At 37.8% G+C, this 27,979-nt stretch overlaps 2 protein-coding genes across 5 annotated transcripts; both read right to left on the bottom strand.

Annotated features, from left to right (window-relative positions):
• LOC137404395 (band 7 protein AGAP004871-like) lies at nucleotides 1–12,889 on the bottom strand. 2 transcript variants are annotated; one of them, XM_068090592.1, is made up of 7 exons: nucleotides 12,675–12,889; nucleotides 6,133–6,224; nucleotides 5,005–5,074; nucleotides 3,815–3,897; nucleotides 3,300–3,542; nucleotides 1,456–1,551; nucleotides 1–953 (listed from the first exon to the last, which is right to left on the bottom strand). In XM_068090592.1, the coding sequence occupies exons 1-7, from the start codon at nucleotides 12,757–12,759 to the stop codon at nucleotides 762–764; spliced, it is 861 nt and encodes a 286-aa protein (XP_067946693.1). In that variant the 5' UTR covers nucleotides 12,760–12,889; the 3' UTR covers nucleotides 1–761. The 2 variants fall into 2 exon arrangements, with proteins under 2 accessions (XP_067946693.1, XP_067946695.1); XM_068090594.1 differs by lacking the exon at nucleotides 12,675–12,889 and adding an exon at nucleotides 11,298–11,454 and having other exon boundaries at nucleotides 2–953.
• Nucleotides 12,890–17,351: 4,462 nt separating this feature from the next.
• Nucleotides 17,352–27,979, bottom strand: LOC137404463 (stomatin-like). 3 transcript variants are annotated; one of them, XM_068090676.1, is made up of 7 exons: nucleotides 27,849–27,979; nucleotides 23,105–23,199; nucleotides 22,262–22,331; nucleotides 20,891–20,973; nucleotides 20,174–20,416; nucleotides 19,640–19,735; nucleotides 17,352–17,806 (listed from the first exon to the last, which is right to left on the bottom strand). In XM_068090676.1, exons 2-7 carry the CDS (start codon nucleotides 23,189–23,191, stop codon nucleotides 17,618–17,620), a joined length of 768 nt encoding a protein of 255 aa, XP_067946777.1. In that variant the 5' UTR covers nucleotides 23,192–23,199; nucleotides 27,849–27,979; the 3' UTR covers nucleotides 17,352–17,617. The 3 variants fall into 3 exon arrangements, with proteins under 3 accessions (XP_067946777.1, XP_067946778.1, XP_067946776.1); XM_068090677.1 differs by having other exon boundaries at nucleotides 27,853–27,970; XM_068090675.1 differs by lacking the exon at nucleotides 27,849–27,979 and adding an exon at nucleotides 23,516–24,310.

The raw sequence follows: 27,979 nt of genomic DNA, 5'->3' as shown, positions 1-27,979 counted from the left end.
ATTTATGGTCTAGATCCGAAAGACCCAGCAATTTAGGGTTGAAAGCTTGCTGAGAGCTTTTTGTCAGATCGGCATTAAGCAGGACTCAAATCAACAACATTGAGCATGGTTGACAGCCAAAGGCGATACCACTAGGCCACCCTGATACCCTCTCAGAAAGTACAATATTTTAAAATTCAGTTCATTAAAAGTCTTTAATGAACTAATGCTCCGCTTTGGAGAATTTTGAGAAAATATTTGTTATTATCACCTATTATATTGTAACCACCCTTTACATAATAATAGAGAACTGTTAATAGCTTTGTATCCAGTAAAAACTTAATTTCAGGGATAAATAAGAGTATTGGAAAAAATAATGGGGGAGATTATAAGGAAAGATATTTATATACAACAATATGAAAAGGCAAAAATGCAAGTTATGCAAGTGCTCATAGCTTGCAATGAACCCTCCATTTCTGGCTATGAATAATACACCAGATGATATGATATACTATAATACAAGTACAGTATAGTGATATACTTTATAGCAACAACAACTTATCATACTTAGGAGCCGCATACGCCCCTAAGTGCTCTAAGTGAGCTCTACCACACCACCAGGCTATGGCAATTCATCATTCCCATGTCCATCATTAGCGACAAATAGGTTCAACTTAAGGAAACCTTTCGGCTCCGCTTCAATATTATGCATTGGAGCATCAATTTAAAAATACAGTATTCTATAAATATGCTCATCCTGCTGTCACCGCTGGCACAGATGCCTAGTCCTTTTTTGCGAATGTACTCATCATGTCAATAGGAATGGGGAAGATGATGGTCGAGTTCTTCTCGGCTGCCACGTTACTCAGTGTCTGCAGATACCTGAGCTGCAGCGCAGTGCCTGATGTGCTCATTACGTCAGCGGCTTCTTTTAGAGCTTTGGATGCCCTTTGTTCTCCCTCGGCAGCAATCACCTGCATAAAGTAATCGTACAACTTAGCTAGTAAATATTCCTTCTCCGCCATCTTAGAGTGTCAACTAATGTAATAACCATACCCTTATGACTTGACTAGTAAAAGACTATTTATGTAGGACTAGCAATACAGACCTTTGGCATCACATATAGATCCATTTACAGCCCGCTATAGGAGTTCAGTATCAATCATAGAGTGATCTACAGCTTGCTGTGGTAATTAAAGATCAACCATAGAGTGATCTACATCCTGTTATAGTAATTCAACATCAATCATAGAGTGATCTACATCTTGCTATAGTACTGCAGCATCAGCCATAGAGTCATCCTACACTAACTAAAGAGCTGTTCAATTGTATCAATCCACTTATCATCTATTAATGTCGGATGAGCAAACCTCAAGACGTATTTTTGTACCTGAGCAGCAGACATTGTCTTGTAATTTCACCTGTAAAATGTATAAACATCACGAAGCTGAGCAAGTGCTGAATAATACAACCTACCTTAGCCTTAGCTTCTCTGGAGGCCTCCGCCTCTGCAGCCATAGCCCTCTGCAACTGGTGTGGTAGCCTGACATCCTTCAGCTCTACTCTTTCTACCTGTAAAAACCAAAGCATGATATTCTGATCCAGTAACCCTCAACCTTTATTTCTGCCTTATGAATATCGGCATACTTTAATGAAAGATCTTAATGCCGTGCAGGTGAAGGTCACAGCGGCATAACTTTCATATAAATTGCTTTAATATAAACATTACATCATCTGTATACTATATATAAATATGTATAAATATATATAAATAAATACATAAATAAACATTTACATAAAGATATATATAAATCTAAATATAAGATCATATTTATATGTTTATCTATATATAAAGCTGTAGAGCAAAAGATCTACTATAACAGGTATGCTAGAACCTAATAACTAAAACAATCAGCCTACAAAGAAATTGGGAGAGAAGAAATTTCCCCAGGCGGATAGAAGATTGAAAGGTTCTGGCATATAAAAGCAATTGTAATTTCTGTAGTTATTGGAGCATTTGATGCAATAACGCCTACAAATCAAATGTGGTTTGACTAAATACTAGCAACAATCAATACAACACAGTTGTAGGAAAGCGCGTCATGAAAACGGCTAAGATCTTGAGGCACTCAAACTCCCAGTCTCTGGAAGAAACTCGAGTATACATACATTACCACTCACTTACGTTAACAAGAACTGAAGACTGAAGAAACAAACTTTTTACATGCATATTATTAATGTTAGTTTGAGTAGCATGAAGACATTTTTAGAGATGCTTGCGGAGTCACCCAGGTTCTTAGTCTTCGCTTGCTGCAGTACCTCTACTAACAAATGTGCAACCTGTGAGTGGCTGGTTGCCAACAATAAGTTAAGAATATTATTTACTAGCTATGTATGTATGTATTTATTTTCATTATTTTAATATACAACATATAAAAGATAAGAAATCTGTAGAAAACTAGCTGACCGAAAACTTCTCGTTCTGACACTTCCTATGCATCAAAATAACAACATAGTTCCATCTTACATTAATTTAACTGGTCTATTTATAGATACATGTACAACAACAAAGAATGAAGTGCATGTTTTCAACTTGAAACAGAGTAACGGGATTATGATTCATCCAAATGGAAAGAATCGATTTTGAGATCTGATCAAGACACAATCAGTGCATTCAGTGCAATTCAATTATATGTAAAAGTGTAACAGTCTTACTCTTCTAGCAAAAGAAGAAGTTAAACAAAAGCTAGTATATTTGAAATGAATAGATACAATTAAGCTTTGCATGATGGAAAAAGAACTCTTTATAAAAAAAGAGGACAAAATTATGTTTGAAAGTTACTGCAGCAGAATCTTGGAAGGTTATAGTGGGTAAACTTTTAAAAGTGACCTTGATTTCATCTGCTGTCTTCAATCTTTTCTGCTGTACATATTTTTACTGTTGTCCATAATACATATTACTGCTTTCACCTAGTATACATGCCTATACCTTCAGCGCCTTAGGAGGTACATACCTTAACTTCCCAAGGTTCAGTTATACCTTCAGTGCCTCAGGAGGTACATACCTTAACTCCCCAAGGGTCAGTTATACCTTCAGTGCCTTAGGAGGTACATACCTTAACTTCCCAAGGTTCAATTATACCTTCAGTGCCTCAGGAGGTACATACCTTAACTTCCCAAGGTTCAGTTATACCTTCAGTGCCTCAGGAGGTACATACCTTAACTTCCCAAGGGTCAGTTATACCTTTAGTGCCTTAGGAGGTACATACCTTAACTTCCCAAGGTTCAGTTATACCTTCAGCGCCTCAGGAGGTACATACCTTAACTCCCCAAGGGTCAGTCGCTTCGTCTAAGCTATTTTGAAGATTGTGGGCAATTTCATCTCTTTCACTCAGAATTTCTGACAAAGTTCTGAGGCCAAGATGGTTCCTGAGAGTTGTCTGGGCCAAAAGGTGTGTTGATCGGTGGGCATTGGCAACAGAGTTGATACTTAAAACAGGGTTACAGATTCGGAAGTAGCACACAGCGTCGACTGCTACTGTCACCGAGTCTTTTGTTAGAATCTATCAACGAGGTGCAATTTATTGTTAGGAAGATTATTGCACAGTCAACTTAGACAAAGTAGCTATAGCAGACATTCATTAACCATATGTACATGTAGATGTGTACATGTACTGATGTAGATGTGTACATGTACATATGTGTAAATGTAGATGTGTACAGATCTATGCAAGGCTTGTTAGTTGTGTGCATATCATAGGTAGATTGTGTCAGCTTTTACTACAAGTGCAGGAAGTAATGGGACCACTTCCAGTATTGCTTGATAGAAACTAACCTCTTGCGGTGGAACATCATATGTAATAGTTCTCAAGTCTATTTTCACTATATTGTCCATGCAGGGGAATACGAAGAACATTCCTGCAGTAGTAAATATTGATTTTATGAGTGTGATGAAATCTTTCAGTCCCTTAGCATTGCTCACTAACTTAATAAGCATGTTAACTAGACACAAAATACGTATAACACTAGTCTGTGGTGAGTATAATATGTATAACACTAGTCTGTGGTGAATATAATATGTATAACACTAGTCTATGGTGAGTATGATATGTATAACACTAGTCTGTGGTGAGTAAAAAATTTATCCTCTGCTGCATCTCTGTATTTCTGGAAGACTTCTTACACATATTTTTATACTGTTAGAAAAAATGTTTTCTTTAGTTATGTTAATGTTAACAATAGGCTCTAGCAAAATCATTCTAAGCATAGTTGGTATTCTAAATAGAATTAGTATGCTAAATAGAGTTAGTATTCTAAATAGAATTAGTATTCTAAATAGAGTTGATATTCTAAATAGAGTTGGTATTCTAAATAGAGTTGGTATTCTAAATAGAGTTGATATTCTAAATAGAGTTAGTATTATAAATAGAGTTAGTATTCTAAATAGAGTTAGTATTTTAAATAGAGTTGGTATATTAACTAGAGTTGGTATACTAACTAGAGTTGATATTCTAAATAGAGTTGGTATACTATCTAGAGTTGGTATACTAACTAGAGTTGATATTCTAAATAGAGCGAGTATGCTAAATAGAGTTGGTAATCTAGATAGAGTTGGTATTCTAAATAGAGTTAGTATTCTAAATAGAATTAGTATTCTAAATAGAGTTGGTATTCTAAATAGAGTTAATATTTTAAATAGAGTTGGTATTCTAAATAGAGTTAGTATTCTAAATAGAGTTAATATTCTAAATAGAGTTAGTATTCTAAATAAAGTTGGTATTCTAAAAAGAGTTAATATTCTAAATAGAGTTGGTATACTAATTAGAGTTGATATAATAAATAGAGTTACCATTCTAAATAAAGTTAATATTCTAAATTGAGTTGGTATTCTAAATAGAGTTGATATACTAAATAGAATTATTTCTCTAAGTACTATTAGTTTTTTATGTCAAGCTAATACTACGAAAATGTTATTCATGATTAACTATTTTTTATTATTCCTATAGACACACATTCTGTACTCACCAGGTCCTTTTGCACCTCCTCGTACTCTTCCCAACCTGAAGATGACTGCTCTTTCATATTCTGTTACTACCTACAAGCATGCCAAAACAGGAAATGCTTGACCATCTGCAACCACTTGTCACCACTTGTCAGTTGTCACCACAAATTGATGGTGCCAAATAATTTTTAATTTGTATTTGCAGTTTATTTAGAAACAGAAGTTTACAACAAAACAGTAGGCAGAAACCTTGTGAACCTTTAAACATAAAAAATAAACTCCATTTTGTCTATGAATGAGAAACTAATCGTTATGTAATCAAGAGCTGTATGTACATGTAGATGTTGTGTATGTTATGTTTTTTCCATAGTCCACCAAAACAATATTAATTAACACTACTTTAAACCAGTTTTAATCAGCATTTAGTTTTTTAATCGAAGTGAAAATGTTTACAATTCACATATAGAGCGGCAGAAAAAATTAACACGGTGTCAACAAAGGATAACGGGGTGTCAACAAAAAATAACAGCGTCTCAACAAAGAATAACAGCATGTCAACAAAAGATAACAGCATGTCAACAAAAGATACCAGGGTGTCAACAAAGAATAACAGCGTGTCAACAAAGAATAACAGCGTGTCAACAAAAAAATAACAGGGTATCAACAAAGGATAACAGGGTGTCAACAAAAGTTAACAGGGTGCCAACAAAAGATAACAGGGTGTCAACAAAGAATACCAGGGTGTCAACAAAAAATAACAGAGTGTCAACAAAAAATAACAGGGTGTCAACAAAGGATAACAGGGTGTCAGCAAAGAATAACAGCGTCTCAACAAAGAATAACACCATGCCAACAAAGGATAACTGAATGACTTTGAAGAACAGCAGGGTGTCAACCAAGTCTGAAAAAATGTCAGCTAAGGTTAAGAGGGTGTCAACAAAAAATGAAGTGTTAGCGAAAGATTGCAATGTGTCAATAGATTATCGTGAGTTGACAAACAGTAGTATGAGCGTTAACTAATACAGAGCCTGTCGTAAATCAGTAGGTAATAGTGCTTGTGAATATATTACTCATTGCATATTACACGTACATATCAGTTTCAATTGTTACTATTATTTATTTGTATTCATTATATAGCCTTAGTAACTCACCTTAATGCAAACACAGAGTGAGAAGGGCACTGTGCATACCACCAGAAAAACAGACAAAATCATCAGACAAATTTCACAACCTCCCATCGGCTCTAAAAAATATATGAACACATTAGAGTAAAGAGCACACTAAAAGTAGTTATTACTGCGTACTATGCTGAGAGCAGGGTTATGTACTAAGTACAATAGATAGATATAGCTTTAGTTACACCGGTTGATGCTGTTTACAACAAATCAGACCTTGAGATAAAAAAAGCAAAAAATAGTAAAGTAAATTATGGGTATTGAAAGAGAAAGCTCTTTTTGCATAACTCTGTTATATAATGTAAATTGGTAAGGTGTTGGTGTCTGGTATAAGTTGTTGGTGTCTGGTATAAGGTGTTGGTGTCTGGTATAAGGTGTTGGTGTCTGGTATAAGGTGTTGGTGTCTGGTATAAGGTGTTGGTGTCTGGTATAAGTTGTTGGTGTCTGGTATAAGGTGTTGGTGTCTGGTATAAGGTGTTGGTGTCTGGTATAAGTTGTTGGTGTCTGGTATAAGGTGTTGGTGTCTGGTATAAGGTGTTGGTGTCTGGTATAAGGTGTTGGTGTCTGGTATAAGGTGTTGGTGTCTGGTATAAGGTGTTGGTGTCTGGTATAAGTTGTTGGTGTCTGGTATAAGTTGTTGGTGTCTGGTATAAGTTGTTGGTGTCTGGTATAAGGTGTTGGTGTCTGGTATAAGGTGTTGGTGTCTGGTATAAGGTGTTGGTGTCTGGTATAAGTTGTTGGTGTCTGGTATAAGGTGTTGGTGTCTGGTATAAGGTGTTGGTGTCTGGTATAAGTTGTTGGTGTCTGGTATAAGGTGTTGGTGTCTGGTATAAGGTGTTGGTGTCTGGTATAAGGTGTTGGTGTCTGGTATAAGTTGTTGGTGTCTGGTATAAGTTGTTGGTGTCTGGTATAAGGTGTTGGTGTCTGGTATAAGGTGTTGGTGTCTGGTATAAGGTGTTGGTGTCTGGTATAAGGTGTTGGTGTCTGGTATAAGTTGTTGGTGTCTGGTATAAGGTGTTGGTGTCTGGTATAAGTTGTTGGTGTCTGGTATAAGTTGTTGGTGTCTGGTATAAGTTGTTGGTGTCTGGTATAAGTTGTTGGTGTCTGGTATAAGTTGTTGGTGTCTGATATTAGGTGTTGGTGTCTGGTATAAGTTGTTGGTGTCTGGTATAAGGTGTTGGTGTCTGGTATAAGTTGTTGGTGTCTGGTATAAGTTGTTGGTGTCTGATATTAGGTGTTGGTGTCTGGTATAAGTTGTTGGTGTCTGGTATAAGGTGTTGGTGTCTGGTATAAGTTGTTGGTGTCTGGTATAAGTTGTTGGTGTCTGGTATAAGGTGTTGGTGTCTGGTATAAGTTGTTGGTGTCTGGTATAAGGTGTTGGTGTCTGGTATAAGTTGTTGGTGTCTGGTATAAGTTGTTGGTGTCTGGTATAAGTTGTTGGTGTCTGGTATAAGGTGTTGGTGTCTGGTATAAGGTGTTGGCGTCTGGTATAAGTTGTTGGTGTCTGATATTAGGTGTTGGTGTCTGGTATAAGGTGTTGGTGTCTGGTATAAGGTGTTGGCGTCTGGTATAAGTTGTTGGTGTCTGGTATAAGTTGTTGGTGTCTGGTATAAGGTGTTGGTGTCTGGTATAAGTTGTTGGTGTCTGGTATAAGGTGTTGGTGTCTGGTATAAGTTGTTGGTGTCTGGTATAAGTTGTTGGTGTCTGATATTAGGTGTTGGTGTCTGGTATAAGGTGTTGGTGTCTGGTATAAGGTGTTGGCGTCTGGTATAAGTTGTTGGTGTCTGGTATAAGGTGTTGGTGTCTGGTATAAGGTGTTGGTGTCTGGTATAAGTTGTTGGTGTCTGGTATAAGTTGTTGGTGTCTGGTATAAGTTGTTGGTGTCTGATATTAGGTGTTGGTGTCTGGTATAAGTTGTTGGTGTCTGGTATAAGGTGTTGGTGTCTGGTATAAGGTGTTGGTGTCTGGTATAAGTTGTTGGTGTCTGGTATAAGTTGTTGGTGTCTGGTATAAGTTGTTGGTGTCTGATATTAGGTGTTGGTGTCTGGTATAAGTTGTTGGTGTCTGGTATAAGGTGTTGGTGTCTGGTATAAGTTGTTGGTGTCTGGTATAAGGTGTTGGTGTCTGGTATAAGTTGTTGGTGTCTGGTATAAGGTGTTGGTGTCTGGTATAAGGTGTTGGTGTCTGGTATAAGTTGTTGGTGTCTGATATTAGGTGTTGGTGTCTGGTATAAGTTGTTGGTGTCTGGTATAAGGTGTTGGTGTCTGGTATAAGGTGTTGGTGTCTGGTATAAGGTGTTGGTGTCTGGTATAAGGTGTTGGTGTCTGGTATAAGTTGTTGGTGTCTGATATTAGGTGTTGGTGTCTGGTATAAGTTGTTGGTGTCTGGTATAAGGTGTTGGTGTCTGGTATAAGTTGTTGGTGTCTGGTATAAGTTGTTGGTGTCTGGTATAAGTTTTTGGTGTCTGGTATAAGGTGTTGGTGTCTGGTATAAGTTGTTGGTGTCTGGTATAAGGTGTTGGTGTCTGGTATAAGTTGTTGGTGTCTGGTATAAGGTGTTGGTGTCTGGTATAAGGTGTTGGCGTCTGGTATAAGTTGTTGGTGTCTGATATTAGGTGTTGGTGTCTGGTATAAGGTGTTGGTGTCTGGTATAAGGTGTTGGCGTCTGGTATAAGTTGTTGGTGTCTGGTATAAGTTGTTGGTGTCTGGTATAAGGTGTTGGTGTCTGGTATAAGGTGTTGGTGTCTGGTATAAGTTGTTGGTGTCTGGTATAAGGTGTTGGTGTCTGGTATAAGTTGTTGGTGTCTGGTATAAGTTGTTGGTGTCTGATATTAGGTGTTGGTGTCTGGTATAAGGTGTTGGTGTCTGGTATAAGGTGTTGGCGTCTGGTATAAGTTGTTGGTGTCTGGTATAAGGTGTTGGTGTCTGGTATAAGGTGTTGGTGTCTGGTATAAGTTGTTGGTGTCTGGTATAAGTTGTTGGTGTCTGGTATAAGTTGTTGGTGTCTGATATTAGGTGTTGGTGTCTGGTATAAGTTGTTGGTGTCTGGTATAAGGTGTTGGTGTCTGGTATAAGGTGTTGGTGTCTGGTATAAGTTGTTGGTGTCTGGTATAAGTTGTTGGTGTCTGGTATAAGTTGTTGGTGTCTGATATTAGGTGTTGGTGTCTGGTATAAGTTGTTGGTGTCTGGTATAAGGTGTTGGTGTCTGGTATAAGTTGTTGGTGTCTGGTATAAGGGGTTGGTGTCTGGTATAAGGTGTTGGCGTCTGGTATAAGTTGTTGGTGTCTGATATTAGGTGTTGGTGTCTGGTATAAGGTGTTGGTGTCTGGTATAAGGTGTTGGCGTCTGGTATAAGTTGTTGGTGTCTGGTATAAGTTGTTGGTGTCTGGTATAAGGTGTTGGTGTCTGGTATAAGTTGTTGGTGTCTGGTATAAGGTGTTGGTGTCTGGTATAAGTTGTTGGTGTCTGGTATAAGTTGTTGGTGTCTGATATTAGGTGTTGGTGTCTGGTATAAGGTGTTGGTGTCTGGTATAAGGTGTTGGCGTCTGGTATAAGTTGTTGGTGTCTGGTATAAGGTGTTGGTGTCTGGTATAAGGTGTTGGTGTCTGGTATAAGTTGTTGGTGTCTGGTATAAGTTGTTGGTGTCTGGTATAAGGTGTTGGTGTCTGGTATAAGTTGTTGGTGTCTGGTATAAGATGTTGTGACTGGTATAATGGTCAGTCAGAATGGAGATACGATTTGAGTATTTTAAACAGGAAATATTTGACAACACACTTAGCTCCTCAACATTAAAGGCATTTAGAGGCTGGATGTAACTGTACATATCAGGTAGCATGACCTAATGCTTTTCTAACAATATGGAAAGTGTTCACTTGCAGACCCCTAAAAGTGGTTCCTTTGCTTGTCTATACTGTTCAACTCATTTCTTTTCAAGGAGCAAAACAGCAATATCATTCCCTATAAGTTAGCATAAATAAAAGGAATGTATGAGTTCTGTATATTCCCTGTATCTATGCTGGACCTATACAGCTCTCGTACAATACCTCAGCTACTAACGTTTAGGATATCTACTAAGATTCTTTGAGCCCGCTGAAGACGATAACCGCTGTGTCGTATACTACTGTTATATTATCGGTTAATGAACACCTTACATGTTCTGGTCTAGGTTGGTAAGTGTGAGTGCTGATACTGGTCTTGGGATCAAATCTATTAGGATAGTTAAATCTCCTTTTTACTAAGTGAATATCCATAATACTAGCTTAGCAATAATCTGACATTATAAATATTTGATCAGAATAACTTGCACACACGAGATTTAAATGAACTCTATAAAGGTTTATGTTATTAGCATAACAAGACTGAAATGTTGGTGCAAAATTATATAAGTAATGGCCAGTAATAATGAGGGGCCTTAAGGTCGTGTTGCAACAGATGTCTTACCCAGCATTGAAGCTCATTTTAAACTACTGTGTGATCTTACATATTCTGTTAGTTGAAGGTTGTGTCAGCTTGTACTTTTATTTGCCAGATAGATGTTATCATCATCATATACTATAGTATATGGCTGAACTAATAAAGTATAGTATATTCTTTAGCTATAGCGTGTAGTATACTATCCAAATATAGAATGTAGTATATTATCCAACTATATAGAGTATAGTATATTATCCAACTATAGAATATAGTATATTATCCAACTATAGAGTATAGTATATTATCCAACTATAGAGTATAGTATATTATCCATCTATAGAGGGTAGTATATTATCCAACTATAGAGTATAGTATATTATCCAACTATAGAGTATAGTATATTATCCAACTATAGAGTAAAGTATATTATCCAACTATAGAGTATAGTATATTATCCACCTATAGAGTATAGTATATTATCCAACTATAGAGTATAGTATATTATCCAACTATCGAGTATAGCACATTATCCAACTATAGAGTATAGTATATTATCCAACTATAGAGTGTAGTATATTATCCAACTATAGAGTATAGTATATTATCCAACTATAGAGTATAGTATATTATCCATCTATAGAGGGTAGTATATTATCTAACTATAAAGTTCACGTATAGCACATATCGGGAACTATTTTGCCACAAACCTATTCTTAAAGCTAAGCTAACCTTTTTCTTCCGAGCTGTCACCGCTTGCTTTCAACAGCATATTCGCATGAGCGTCTTGTGCCATTCCTAATATACAAGCAATACTACAAACGCCTTAAAGCCAACTGGATCACTGGTAGTCAGTCGTATCTATCACTCATCTCATTACTCAACGATCCGTGAATTCGATTGCCCTCCTTAATTGCTCACATGGTAGGCATGTAATACAATTAGCATCTGAGGAATTACAAGACTGCTAATATCACGGCCATCAAAGTGATTATGTGCCTTGTTTTGACGCGCTCTGTAGTATGGCGAGCAGATGTTGATTTTACATACGTATTTGCATAACTGCGGCAGTGTAGCAGCGTGTTATATCACATTATTGGTCGCTCCGCGTATCAACACGCTATCGCCAGCTGTATACATATTCGCAATGCTGATGCTGCTAGATGTATCTATATGTAGAAATTAGCTAAGATAAACACAAAAATCATGAGTTGGTAGGGAGTGACCTAATGATACAAATCACAAACAAGAAAAAAAATAAAATTATGACAAGTGCTGACAAGGATCAATCAGCATATTTGCATATCTTTTGATTGGCATTTTTATAGTTTAGTATTTGAAACACTTTTATGAAGGCTTGTAAGTGACCCAATTTACGATGTATTTACAGTTTATCATTTTCAAAATTACTGCAACATTCATACAGTACAAAAAGCTTCATGCTTGAATGCACTTCAGTTAACCGTGTGTGTGTGTGTGCGTGCGTGCGTGCGTGCGTGTGTGTGTGTATAACCGTTTTATTTAACCGTTTGCCAAATTGTTCACTTGAAAAGCACTGAGAAGTAGACTAGCCGAAGTAGAGAGAGATGCTCTTAAGAGGAGATCAACCCTGATTTGGAGGCACTCTGCCAAAGTTACCCACTAGTAACCACTTTTCATTCTTATGGAAACAGAATTCACCTAAATCATTGCTATGTTCAGAAATTTTCATCAGCTGACCAACCGTAAGCTCTGTCCTGTAGAAAAGCTGAAGTTGGATAACATACATGAAACAGGATGACAGCAGAAACTATCTTAGTTAGAATTTTCATAGATGACAGCGATGACCAACCTAAACCCACCACATGAGATTAATCATTAGAATATCAAATCACTAGCCATGAATGTTAGCAAAGATAGCACTCGCCCTTCTCATAGTCTCATAGCAAGCAACCTAGACCCGAAAGACAAGAAGGCAGCTGACATGAGAAGAGAGAGGCACTCTTGTTCACTCAGAGTAAATACATGACTTGTTTATCATCTACTCGTGTGACGATGACACCTGCAGACTTGAAAGATTTTACACCAGGCCAGTCATGAGCAGACTCTCACCATCCTCCCTGCGCTTACCTTCCTCTTGCCCTTCAAGTTCTGTATAAGCTTGTCTAGAGGTCTGCACCTTAATTACATCTGAACTCTCTCCTGGAGAAGTCATATTTGGTGTTGAAAAGCCACAGTTCACTATAGGAAGTATCAGCGCACTAAACTTATGCCTTCTATCGAAGATTATAAATTGCTATCAGCACCTCACATGACATTGACTATGCAAACATAGACTTATTATTTGTAATGCTATCACAATGCAGCCACTGCATTTGAAAGCTTCGTGTCCAATTATTTGTGTTGTTATAATGAGTGTTCCTTAAGCTTTGCAAGTCAGTTGATTATGATTGCCATCCACACTCAACAATTGGCTTGGAAGGTTCGGGTGATATCTAGCCTAATCTATGACAACTAAGCAAATTCAGCTTAACCTATTATATACATGTATCTGTTTTGACTCAGCTTGACCTATTATGCATCTACTTTGACCTATCTTGACCTATCTTGAGCTATTCTATGTCTATATTAGCTTTATTAGGCTAAGCTAGTAATGGGCTAGTAATGGGCTAGTATAGGTAATGGACTTCATTTTTTAGATATTGATTATAAAACATTTCACATAAGAGCTGAGGATGACTTCGAGAGTTTCTCAATCAGCTGCTGTGTCTCAACTCGCATAGGCTGAAACCGTTATTTCTACAACTCTCCAAGGGCTCTCTGTGTTGTACAAGAGCCTTGCAGTTAGCAGGCAGGACATAGATGGGTACAATTGCAGACTGTGGGCCAATAGCAAGCTTTTTCATTTGGTAATGGCGTAATGCGTATATGTATAAACACACAGACGAAAAGAAAATGATAAGAGAGAGAGACAAGTGGGAAGGTAGCTAGTAAGTTTAAAGATCAAAGATTGTTAGTAGTGCTAGCCTCGCAGCAACAGGGAACACATTCAACATATCAAAGTATTTTTAAGCCTAGGAAGGTGGTCTTAGCTTGTTGTTTTTGACATATTTAATCATTGAGTCAGCATCTCTTCTTATTTCGATAGGTTTACACACAGATGACCACTATACAGGTTTACACGCAGATGACCACTATACAGGTTTACATACAGATGACCACTATACAGGTTTATACACAGATGACCACTATACAGGTTTACATACAGATGACCACTATACAGGTTTACACACAGATGACCACTATACAGGTTTACACACAGATGACCCCTATACAGGTTTACACCCAGATGACCACTATACAGGTTTACACACAGATGACCACTATACAGATTTACACACAGATGACCACTATACAGGTTTACATACAGATGACCACTATACAGGTTTACACACAGATGACCACTATACAGGTTTACACACAGATGACCACTATACAGGTTTACACACAGATGACCACTATACAGGTTTACACACAGATGACCACTATACAGGTTTACACACAGATGACCACTATACAGGTTTACACACAGATGACCACTATACAGGTTTACACACAGATGACCATTATACAGGTTTACACACAGATGACCACTATACAGGTTTACACACAGATGACCACTATACAGGTTTACACACAGATGACCACTATACAGGTTTACACACAGATGACCACTATACAGGTTTACACACAGATGACCACTATACAGGTTTACACACAGATGACCACTATACAGGTTTACACACAGATGACCACTATACAGGTTTACACACAGATGACCACTATACAGGTTTACATACAGATGAACACTATACAGATTTACACACAGATGAACACTATACAGGTTTACACACAGATGACCACTATACAGGTTTACATACAGATGACCACTATACAGGTTTACTATAAATGAACAATATGCAATGAAGCATTTTACTGTCATGTTTGGGTCAAGCAGATTTACTTCAAGAAAAAAATCCTTTTTCATATAACTATTAATTGTCTTTGCTTGTAAATAAGTAGTCAACAATCACTCATTATCAACAACAGACAACCAATACGTTATATTTTCGTCTATCATGGAGGTTTTGAGAATACTGCTACTGAAGTCTGTACTGCAGTGCACGAATTTGTCTTCATAGGGCATTATGAGTAGAGGTGGCAACCGTGGCATGCATCAACATTGTTTATTAGATTGGGCTAATCTATTTACTGGATGCCCACAGGGAGCAAGAATAACATGAGTTGCTATTTTTGAATATACCTAGTAGTAGTAAGTGTTAATACACCTAGTAGTAGTAAGTGTTATACCTCGCAGTAGTAAGTGTTAAACCTAGTAGTAGTAAGTGTTATACCTAGTAGTAGTAAGTGTTATACCTAGTAGTAGTAAGTGTTAAACCTAGTAGTAGTAAGTGTTATACCTCGCAGTAGTAAGTGTTATACCTAGCAGTAGTAAGTGTTATACCTAGTAGTAGTAAGTGTTATACCTAGTAGTAGTAAGTGTTATACCTAGTAGTAGTAAGTGTTATACCTAGTAGTAGTAAGTGTTAAACCTAGTAGTAGTAAGTGTTATACCTCGCAGTAGTAAGTGTTATACCTAGCAGTAGTAAGTGTTATACCTAGTAGTAGTAAGTGTTATACCTAGTAGTAGTAAGTGTTATACCTAGTAGTAGTAAGTGTTATACCTAGTAGTAGTAAGTGTTATACCTAGTAGTAATAAGTGTTATACCTAGTAGTCGTAAGTGCTATACCTAGTAGTAGTGAGTGTTATACCTAGTAGTAGTAAGTGTTATACCTCGCAGTAGTAAGTGTTATACCTAGTAGTAGTAAGTGTTATACCTAGCAGTAGTAAGTGTTATACCTAGTAGTAGTAAGTGTTATACCTCGCAGTAGTAAGTGTTATACCTAGCAGTAGTAAGTGTTATACCTAGTAGTAGTAAGTGTTATACCTAGTAGTAGTAAGTGTTATACCTAGCAGTAGTAAGTGTTATACCTAGTAGTAGTAAGTGTTAAACAAAAATTGGATTTGGTTTGATGGTTTTATTCATCCGAGAGTTGACAATCATATTTGCCTTTAATGGCAGCTGTATGCTGCATGTATTTCAAGCTAATACAACAGCTCATTGAGGGTGATTTGGTAAGACAACTGCTTAATTGTTGATAACTGTTTACAATTGCGGACTTTCAGGCCAGAAATTAGAGTTTCCTCTTAATTGTCGATAAAATACTGGATACTCTTATTGCACTACTGTTAAATTGATATTGTTAGCTATTGTATTGTTATTATTGTTGTTATCGTTAACGCTATTATACTCCATGGGTGTGACTAGTTTGAAAGGTTTAGAGGTCTTTGTGCTGTTGAAACTGATATTTGTATTATATTGGTAATGGCTGATTTACTTACCGTATGTCAGATTATACCACAGATGTTTGAACAGCATTAAACACACAACTTTGTATTGAAGTAATAAACGTGTATTTGGATTGAAGATAGCTCTGAAAGTAAACCTAAGTTCTGCCTCTGGTCAGGATTGAGTTTGTGTCATCAACAACTGACTGACCTTTCGCAACCACAAAACTAACTCGTAGTATTTTCTTCAGAGTTTGTTGCCAATATTAGTAAGTAGTCATCATAGTATATACACAGCATATTTTATATACAGCCTTAGTAACTCATCTTAATGAAGACACAGAGTGAGAAGGGCTGGGTACGTAGCAATAGAATAATAGGCAAAATCATTAGACAAATTCGACAGCCTCCCGTTGGCTCTAAAAGTATATGAACACGCTACAGTAAAGAGCACTGCTACAATTACCATAGCTATTACTACATACTAAGCTGATGACTGGGTTTTCTATTTAGTACAATAAGTAAAGTGTCTACTTGCAGACCAAGGGGAGTGCTTCATTAGCTATTTGTATTGTTCAATGTATTTCTTGTTATGGAACCAGCACCAATATTACTTCCTACAAGTTTATTAATATAGTAGTGATAAGCATGTGTCTGCAACTACAATTGTGATACAAATTGTTTTTCTTTGGATCGTTATCAGTAAAAAAAAATCAAATCATCTTTTACAGTTTTATAAAACTGTATATAGAGATGAATTATTAATGCTACTAATTGTATAATTATGTTGACATGGTACTAGTAACTGCATATGTTGACATGCTACTACTAACTGTATATGTTGACATGCTACTACTAACTGTATATGTTGACATGCTACTACTAACTGTATATGTTAACATGTTACTACTAACTGTATATGTTGACATGCTACTACTAACTGTATATGTTGACATGCTACTACTGACTGTATATGTTGACATGCTACTACTGACTGTACATGTTGACATGTTACTACTAACTGCATATGTTGACATGCTACTACTAGATGAATATGTTAACATGCTACTACTAACTGTATATGTTGATATGTTACTACTAACTGTATATGTTGACATGCTACTACTGACTGTACATGTTGACATGTTACTACTAACTGCATATGTTGACATGCTACTACTAGATGAATATGTTAACATGCTACTACTAACTGTATATGTTGATATGCTACTACTGACTGTATATGTTGACATGCTACTACTGACTGTATATGTTGATATGCTACTACTAACTGTATATGTTGACATGCTGCTCTCGATTATGTGCAATTCTCTCCTCAGATGGAGGGTTTCTTGTGCTCTATACCGCCTACCACGCATACTCACTAAGGCATTTACCAGGCAAAGAATGGAATTGATAAAAACAGTGAGTTTTAATTTAGGTACGGAAAATCAATATATTGCATTGCTTCATGTAGTATTTCAGGCATCAAAGTAGCAAAACAGGGTTACAAATATTATGATAATTTAGCGAGTTTAGTAAATAATTTAGAGAAGTGAGTCACCCAGTTGATACGTTTACTAGCGCCGTGACTCACTATTTTGTTTCAAGCAAACTTGAAATGATGCCTTTGATAGTCAATAGGCAAGAAGCTCTAGCTGTGTTATTTGCGAGCCATGCTGCTTATGATGTCGATAGGAATGGGGAAGATGATGGTTGAGTTCTTCTCAGCTGCCACGTTACTCAGTGTCTGCAGGTACCTGAGCTGCAGCGCAGTGCCTGATGTGCTCATTACATCAGCGGCTTCCTTTAAAGCTTTTGATGCCCTTTGTTCTCCTTCGGCAGCAATCACCTGCGTAACAGATTCTCAAAAATAAATTCAACACTATAACAAAGTGTTGAATTTAGTCAATATACAGAACATACATGACACGCAGTATGTGTATGTTGAAGAGTGAGGAAAATTGTGAAACAAGTTGATAGAGTAAGAAATATGATTGCGATATCTAACATATTTTGCCATTGATATATGGATATCATAAAATTGAAAAAAAGCTTTAAATGTACATATTTTAACCCATTTTTAATAGCCCATTATATTGCTCAAGATAGAAATGCGTATATGAATATATTTGGTGAACCAAATCGCAAGACTGTGATAGTAACTCAGCTAGGTTATAGTAGTTGTGACTATCAGCCAAGTTCACCGAAACTTTCTTTCAAGGCCAACAACAAGGCTGTATTCCTGTTGCGGTCAACCAACTTAAGTCTACGGTAACCTTGAGTATACGATGAGAAAACTTCTTTTTTACGATTCTGCTTTCTCAGTAAACGTTGCTAATCAAAATATGACTTAAAATGGGGATCAGCTGGTGCCAGATGCTGTCAGCTGCTGTCAGATGTTGTCAGTCACTGTCAGTTGCTGTCAGCAAAAATATTTTTAGATACTCAGCATTAGCTGCCCACCTATGCTAGACTCCTCAAAAGTTTTCAGCGGCTATCAAAAATATCTTTTAGAGACCTTTTAATTTTTCAAAACAATTACTAGACTCTCTAACTTTACTAGGTGCATTTAGTCAAAGTTGCCCATTCACAGAAATAACCAATCATCATAAAATACACGTAATAGATCCTAATATACTGTTTCGCGCATTTGAGGTTAAATGCATCATATATATAAATCTAAGTGTTGTTTGTTGATTTCTTGGTTTGACGTATGTCTATGTCTATGGTTTGACGTATGTCTATGTCTATGGTTTGACGTATGTCTATGTCTATGTCTATGGTTTGACGTATGTCTATGTCTATGGTTTGGTGTCTATAAAATATGCACGCTTACAGCACTTGTTAGCATTAAGAAAAAACTGCTGCGCGCTGGTATTCAACACGGAAACACCAATTTTGCAGTCAGTCACACTAACCACTACGTCGCGCAGAGACCTTGCCGTACCATGGAATAATTGTAAACATACTTATTCCACCTTCAAATCTTGGACTGCCAGTGTACTAGAAGAAAATTATATGCTCAGACTCCTAAAAAGCTATAAATATAATAATAAATAATAATATATATAATATAATAATATAAATATAGCATAAATGTAATCAAACTTGCAGCATTCACAGAAATAAACACTTTCATGTAAAAGTTAAAATGGTAAATGTTATATATGTTGATCAAAAATAAACTTTCTTTGCAAAAAACTTTTTGATTTCTCGTGCAATTTTTGGCATTCACCTCATTATCATATAAGTAGATATATAAGAGGCTGCTTTCTAGACGGAATGGAGTATGCTTTATGGCAACTACTTATTCAAGCAACTCGGTGGCAGACAACTTCTTTATAATCTAATACTTTACACTACACTCTCTTATTATCTCTGCTGCTTGCTGCCTGTCTGTGCAAGTAGACCTTTTTCACCAAAACACAGTGATGTTAAAAAAAACAGAGTAGCACATGTGTGGCGCATATGTATCACGTATCACGTATCACACCATAGTTGTTACTATATTCGAAAAAAATATTTAGAAAACATGAATAAAGGTTATGGGACATGAGAACTCATTAAATATGTTAAAAATGTGGTGCTACGAAATTCTAGATTAGATAGTTAACGCGTACTTAATTCTATTAAATGTATGTATTGCGCTATTGTTGCCATGGTAACAAATAAGCGTACTAACTTTTGCCTTGGCTTCTCTGGAAGCCTCTGCTTCTGCAGCCATAGCCCTTTGCAGTTGCACTGGCAGTCGTACATCCTTAAGCTCCACTCTTTCAACCTGATAAATGAAGAGAATTGACTTACAGAACGTTCTCAAAATGAGCTCGCATTTAACGTATAATAGTGATTAATGCCTGACTAGCGCTAGCTTTCAAAATTGTTAACAAAATCCTTCATCGTGACATTTATGAAGCATTAGTCTAAGATTGGTAAAAACGCTCAGTGAGTCCCAACACCAAGATAAACAAAGTGTGCCTGAGAGAAATCCACCAATGAGGAAGTTTATAGACATTGCAGAATCTTGTCATTAATGTTAAAGTCACCTGATGTTCTGTTCTTAATTTGCATAACTATTGACAAGTTATTTGCTGCTGCCGATATCGATTAACTATTGCTTGCTTTGGCAGCCAATAGGGGTAGGAGTTATAAAACCTACCTATCACTCGGTCTGCTATTGCTTTGTAATGTTTTAGCAACAGACATAGATAAAACAAACCTTAATTCCCCACCGATCTGTGGCCTCGTCAAGATTAGCTTGAAGATTGTGGGAGATCTCATCCCTCTCACTTAATATCTCAGCGAGGGTTCTAAGGCCGAGGTGGTTTCTCAGTGTAGTTTGCGCGAGGAGTTGTGCTGACCTGTGAGCGTTCTCTACTGCATTCACGCTCAGCACAGGGTCATATATACGGAAGTAGCAGACAGCATCCACCGATACTGTCACGGAATCTTTTGTGAGGATCTATGAAAAAGAAAATTTTTGCAGGTTGCATGAATATTTGACGGTTTTAAAAAGTAACCAACTCTCTATCTAGTAAAATGCTTTCATGTTTTGATGTTGTAATCTCACTCTACTCGCTCTCTGCTTGCAAGTCTTCTAAATAACTGTACGAGATAAACAGCGGAATTAAATATTTAAAAACTACTTGGAATTAGCATGTTTCAGTGAACCAAATATAAGCACGTCTTTAGGATCTCCTTGGCATGCGCGAGATTGACAACACAGAAGATATCACATGGCAAGTCGTTAACAACCCTGATGAGTTTTCCAACCTTTTTTCTCTTTAGATGAAAACGTTTCAGATTATTTTATAATTTTGTCTTTGATATTTTCTGAAGCTTATTTGATGTTTTGTTATAATACTCTTCATCATGCATCATGTTTTATGATCTTCAAGTGAGAGTTGTCTACCCTTACTAAACAAAATGGGCTCACCTCTTGTGGAGGGACATCATATGTGATTGTTCTCAAGTCAATCTTGATGATGTTATCCATGCAAGGGAATATGAAGAACATTCCTGCAAAGATAATAGTAGCCCTACATGACTGGCAGGTCTTGTCTTTGGCCAACACAGGCCCTAGTTGTGAAATATTCAAATACATGTATGTTCCTGAATAAAGTTTGACAGAGATTAGATAGAGTGACTGCATAACTGTAAAAACAAAATCACGAACTGAACTTTTAGAGCGTTCTGCAGTCCAAAAATGTTTGTTGGCAAAATGTGGTCAGTTTGTTTCGCGACCTAGTGGAATATCAGCTATTCTTAAGTTATGGCAATTGAATACAGTTGAAGGCGTGAGTTGTCTGCCCAGAGTAAGTGAGATCCTAGCATAAGATTAAATTTAATTGCCTGGAAAACTTGTTACGTGCGAAGGAGCAACTCTAAAAATGAGCCATTTTCAAGATTTCTAACATGGACTACTACTACTACCATAGACTACCGCTATCATTCTTTCTTCAAGAGAGCCTTTGAAAAGGAGATCAAGATGTGATATCTCGTGTATTAAGAATGATGCCTTATACATTTGCATCATCTTGTTATTCAATCGTTAATACCATGTCAAACTTTTTGCATTTCAAAATGGCTACAACTCATTAACATTATGATTAACGTTGATATGGAAAACACAGAAAAGTAGCTGCTATCTAAAATACTAAAAACCCACATTGTTGATGGCAGCATATTTATAAGATTATATGATACAAATAAATGTCACCTTATCTTCATAGCTACGGTATATCACAGCCCTGATCTACTGACCAACAAGTCTGAACGAGTTACTATCTTAATGCTATGGCAAACACACATCGCGTCTGTGATTAGATTGCTTTAATGAATCTGCTACGAGGTCTAGCCTTATTGTCTACGTTTGCTCCCTCCAGAGATAGGCTTCAAATGACCACTACTATCTTATCTTTAAAGTTTGTCAAGTTTAACTATTTGACTGCATTATTAAGTCACAGGGGCACCTACATATCAAGGAGGTCAGCTCTGACCAGATTTGCTTATGCAAATATACGCAATTCTAGCGATTTTCCATTTTCAGCGAGTCTCCGTAGGGAAGCTATTTAATCCCTTCAGACCATAGCAAATTATTATTATCACAGAGACAGTCACAGACATACTTGCTATAAAGCTTTGATCTGTTTGAGGAAGCAGAAATGGGTGTGATAGAAGAATGCTTATAGAAATTTAGTAACAAATGTGTTGTGACACTTGAAGGTACACTTGACAGCTACTATGGCTCAAGTCTCTGTTTTCTTAACAAGATACCACAATGAAAGTTTTTTGTTGGATTACTAACCGGGACCTCTGGCACCACCCTTGACCCTGCCTAGTCTGAATATGACAGCTCTCTCGTACTCCGTCACTATCTGTAGTCAAGATAAAGACCTGCTGCTACATGTTTAGAAGCAACTACATGTACATTGCTTCAATCAAAACTAGGGATGATGATTTTACTGCATTCGGAATATTAGTTCTGGACAAAATTGTATAGAACAAATTAAGTGATAGTATGCCATATGGTATAGATCCGGAAAACTGATAGGATGCAGTCTTGTATAAATCAGAATAAATGATAATATACTGTAACAGTCTTGATAGATCAGGAAAAATGATAGGATGCAGCCTTGTATAGATCAGGATAAATGATAGAAGTCTTGCATAGATCAGGATAAAAGGTAGGATGCGGCCTTGTATAAATCAGGATAAATGATAGAATACTGTAACAGTCTTGTATAGATCAGGATAAATGATAGAAGTCTTGCATAGATCAGGATAAAAGGTAGGATGCAGTCTTGTATAAATCAGAATAAATGATAGAATACTGTAATAGTCTTTTATAGATCAGGATAAATGATAGAAGTCTTGCATAGATCAGGATAAATGACAGCAGTCTTGCATAGATCAGGATAAATGACAGCAGTCTTGTGTAGATCAGGATAAATGACAGCAGTCTTGTGTAGATCAGCCAAGACAAACATTTAGTTTCAACTAGGAACACCAAGAATGTTGGTTCACTTTCAGAGAGAGAGACTATTTGATAGTGAGAAAAAGTTTTCGCTTTTGTACTTCTGCTGATGGCCACTGATAAAAAAGAAACCAGCAACGTAGCCTTGGAGCTACATCATTTGAATTACCGTACCTTTATGCAGACGCACAGAGAGACGGGGAAAGTGAAGATAACGAGCAGCACAGAAAGAAATGTGAGGCAGCACTCACAAGCTCCCATAGACGACTCTACAAGAAGCATATATAAAAGCTAGAGTGTAAGTCGGTAAGCCTCCAGGGGCAAAGGCCGACAGCTAGTTAGTTATGACCCTGAGTTATGTCTTTTGTAATGATAGACGTGGTTGTTGGAGTTACAGCTCCTATAACAATAGGCTTCTCTTTTAATTTGCTGCCTTCCCAACCTCACTGCATTGAATCAAGGAATGTCTACCGTCTTCAGTCTTGGATTCTATGTTCATAGTAATATTCTTCCTTCTCTTTCTATGTTTCATAAACATATATACAATGCTCGAAATTGTTACAATTGTTACATACATCAACATACCTTCATGCTGGTAGCCAGACGAGGGCCTTGCTGCCTTGTCGGCCCCTGACATTTCATAGCGATTATCCTTTGAAGATGCCATACCTGCCTTTCAAATTCGTATTTTCAACAGATCGGCGCCAAAGTTGGTACTGAATGCCTTCACGCTATGCTTCTATTTGTATTTGCACAAAAGCCTTTTATTCATGCCCGTATGACAAGATAAACTAAGTTAGCAGTGCACCCCCTCTAATTCTGCATAAAAGTTGAAAGGGAAGCCTACCCAACCGTATAGGTGTTGAGCTCACTCTATGGTGATTCACAGCTATAAGCCTATCATGGTCATAAGCTGAATGTTTGCACATGGCTGAGACACACCCATTCACTACCTCCTGAGCATTTCGCCACTGCACCCCATTTTTAAATATACTCCTTGTAAGTGATAGCCCCTACCACCGGCATCGGAGTCATGCACCCGCCCACACATGTTGTGCAATGCAGGCCTCTTAGTGGGGGAGCCAAGGTGTGTTTTTTGCTCATTGAAGAGAACTTTATGCCCCATATACCATTAGAAAGCTGAGAGTTCACTGATTTTGAATCTGCAAGTAACTTTTCTGTACCAGTGGCGTATAAAACGCTACAGAGTCGTAAACGGGGTAAAGGGGGTTTTGTATGCTTTTTCACTGTAGCGAATATCAAAATGTTAGCATACATGCCTTAATAATTGTTGATTCAAATCTTTTCTTTTTCACATTTTATGCTGAACATATTGTTGGCTTGTTATCCCCAAACTTTCAACTCTACATCACTGTATGATCAGGGGTTTTTCGGCGATATTTAGGGGCATGTCATATTTTTTAAACATTTTTGGGTTCGCACATCAGCCATTTCCTTTCAATTGTAAGTGAGCTTCTGAAGATGATCTATCACAATGATCAATGTGTTTATGTTCAGATTGTTAAATCACATCTTTCTGGACTTGATACTTTTGAGAAAATTGACGCATTTTGTATGTTATGTCTATTTCGGAGCTATCCCCCAAATATGTATTATCTATGTTTTTGTGCTAGTCATTCAGTGCGTTCGGCTTTTCGTATCTACCGAATAAAGAGGTTGTGAAATGAAACCGGGTCATGTTTGCTATCACGGGTTATGCGTTGCAACTCGAGACCCGTTACTTGAGGCGTTTTTTGTACCTATTTTATACTATATTGTAGATAATACAAATAGTAATGCAAACATTATAACAACTAGAACTCTGCTGTTACCGACTTTGTCAAAAGTGTGGAAGACTTTGTAGGTTATGAATATGTCTATCTTTGAAGTTTTTCTTTTTTCTTACATGTAACTTATTGTGTACAACAAGCTTTGTAATGCCGCATGGCACATCGGTTGCATATAGCCAAAAGGGGTGTGGTGCGACTTTGTAGGTTCCTTACAAAACGTATTCTGGTGAGTTAATAGTTGATTAATTAGCACTCAAGCGATAAATGTATGCACTAGAACTAAAGAAAACAACTGTCGGTTTGCCTTGAGCCAATGGAAAATATGTTTACAGCCAATGCTGAGTGAAGTTTATTTTTAAAAATATTTGGTTTTTGTCATAATTTCTTTCTCGCGATGACCAGCTGTGTCAGACGGATTAAGATATAAAGGTTTCACAAATTGTAGATCGACAACATTTTTGGTAATTGTTTTTTGAGTGAAAGTACTGGTATGATGGCAGACGATAGCTGGACCCAGGGCTAAGGAGGGTCACATCATAACTGGTCAGCAGTATCATTGCTAAGAGGAAAGCTCGGCCCCTGCAAGCCATGTAGCCAAGTAGACGGAAGTGGTCTAGGATCAGACCATCAGCCAGCTTGCACTTCTGGTGCACCAGCTGACGAAGCAGGTCCAGCAGCTGCAAGAAGAGCAACATGGCCAAAAAACATGTGTCAAACTCACGACCCGCGGGCCACATCCGGCCCACCTTGTAATTAGATCTGGCCCGCAAGAACATTTTACATTATTGCTATTCATGACCCATTAATATGAAGTGCTGATGACATCATACTGCACAGAACTACAGATCCCATAATGCGACACTTCAGCTGCCTTGCTGCATGTTTCTCGGGTCAATTTAACCTGAAGTGTGTTTCAGAACAATATTCCTGCCTGCTTTTATCCATATTTATGTTCCAAAAACATTTAGTTTTATTGTGTTCAATAAGTGTTCATCCTGTTCAGCACGTGACCTAGATTGTGTTTCAAATTTTGGCCCCTTGTACAATTGAGTTCGACATCTCTGGCCTAAAAAAAGCTATGTCAATCCAACCATTTCTGTGTTGAAGCTGTGGCAGCCAGAAAGACGTTTGGAAGAACTTCCTCAGTGAAAAAACAAAACCGGGGAAACTGCGAAAAGTCGCAACATTAGTACCGACCTTTTGTTGTACTAAGGCCCCCAACTGTTCAGACCCTAGCAAAAAAGTGCTCCGGGAAGCTCACTGGACATGGTGAATCTGGCTGGACTCTAGTGAGGAAGGCGTCAAGGAATTATGGAAAAGCGATGCAGAGATTCTCGGCCATATCCACCCAGAACAAGGATGTGACACGGCAACCTTTTGCCATGGCCTTAAAATTGAAAGGTGATGCAAAGGTCTATTGCCATATCTACTCAGAATGTGATGTGGAAATTTCTTGCTATAGCCACCCAAATCTATTACGAGACCTGGAAAAGCTGGAGTCCAAATGCTTGAGCTGCAGCACAACTGGGGAAGCACAACCAGAGTCTAAACAAGCCCCACTGAGCTTGGTTGAAAGAGGTGTGCTCCGACACTGGTCTGGAGAGACTGGGCCTGCAACTGGCCAGAAGCCTGCTTTTAAAGTAGCAGAGCCGACCGATACCACACTCCATCACTAAACCTAACTTACACACTAAAGGTCTGCTTTGGCAGACGCACGAGTTTCCGGTTCAGTTGACTTTACCGCTCATGGTGAGCGTGATGATGAGCCGATCAGAGCACAGACTCCAGACTGGTCCCATTCCACAAGATACTTCCTTCTAGAGAAATTAGAGGGGAAGTTTACCCAGTTTTGGATTGACACCAGATGCACTACAAACATTCTAAGCAAGCAGGTTTTTAGGTTTCCTCAAGGCACGGTAGACCTACTCAAAGCGACTGATAGCAATGATTCCGTGGCTGATGAAAAAATTGGTTCATTCTGCAGTGTCATACGGTTGCCAATACAGCTATTTTCAAATTTTGTATTAGAATATCCTTGATTTTTGTATCCCATAATAAAGACCTCCTTGGTCTTTATTATAGGATATAAAGACCCAGGAGGTCTTTGTAATGAGCCACATTAGCAAAGATCCTATTTTTAATACCATTCCTAACAGCCCACTAGTGTCCTATGGAGTTTCAGCAGCCTGGGCTTTCCTTCAACGGGCAAGTGTTGACATGTTGTGCAAATATATAAATCTGTACAGTGTATGTATGCTCAACAGACAACTGCATAAAATGAGCATTTACCTTGCTCTGCTAATCTCTGCATGATGAGCTCCCTTTACGTCGAACATGAATAAGCAAGGGATACTGTTACTTAGCAAGATGCAGGTGGTAAGAGACATGGTGGTGCCAGCTCCGACTGAAGTGTCTGTTTTGTGTTAGGTCACCACACAGAATTACTGCTGATTGGAGTAAATAAAATTTTGGTTAGGATCTCTTATTGACTTAAGGCTTGAACCGGCCTGGGCCAAAGAGAAGCATAGTTACGCAGTGTCTGAAGCTCACAGACAAACCTCTGATGTTCTAAGTTGGAACCCTGTTCGGCACGTATTTGGGGTGTAGAACCACCAGGTGAATAAGGAACCACCTCTCTGCAGCTTGGTGTTCATGGCTCGGGGTGCGAAAGTACTAGAGGCAGAAGTGTGAACCTACCTAAAGCACCTGTTCTAAGCAGCGCAAAAAAACTTCACGGACCTAGGACAAACTGAACAGTTATCAAAACTGTTAACATGCTGTCAAGCAACGTTTAGTATGGGAGAAAGAGATGTGGGCTGACCCCCTGAAGTGGAGCATTCTATAGTATCAAAGAAGGAGCTCTGGCCAGTATGTCAACCTTTCCATTAACTCGGACCAAAGAAGGATGCTGGGGCAAAATGCCAGGTGCAAGAAATTCTCAGCAAAAGGTCCATTTAGCCAGCTGAAGGTGCCAAGAGCTCCTCAGTGGTGTTGGTCCGAAAGAAAAATAAAAGGTTCTTATTGTGTGTTGACTACCACCAGCTGAACAGGGTCACAGAGCAAAAGGCTTACCCTCTTTTTTGGACGACCTGCATCCTAGCTAGAAGATGAAAGAGCCATCTGCATACTTGCCAAGTCTCCCGGTTTGGCCAGGACCCTCAGTATTTTAAGTCAGTCTCCCTTTTTCACAAAATCTCTCGTTTTCCTCCAGCTTTTTCAATAAAAGTAGTGGTTTAATTGTTTTACTTGTCATTTTCCC

This window comes from Watersipora subatra, chromosome 9 (genome assembly GCF_963576615.1).
Source record: "Watersipora subatra chromosome 9, tzWatSuba1.1, whole genome shotgun sequence".
Classification (NCBI taxonomy): domain Eukaryota; kingdom Metazoa; phylum Bryozoa; class Gymnolaemata; order Cheilostomatida; family Watersiporidae; genus Watersipora; species Watersipora subatra.
The sequence above is the reverse complement of the archived record's forward strand: the minus strand, read 5'-3'. Positions and strand labels throughout refer to the sequence as shown.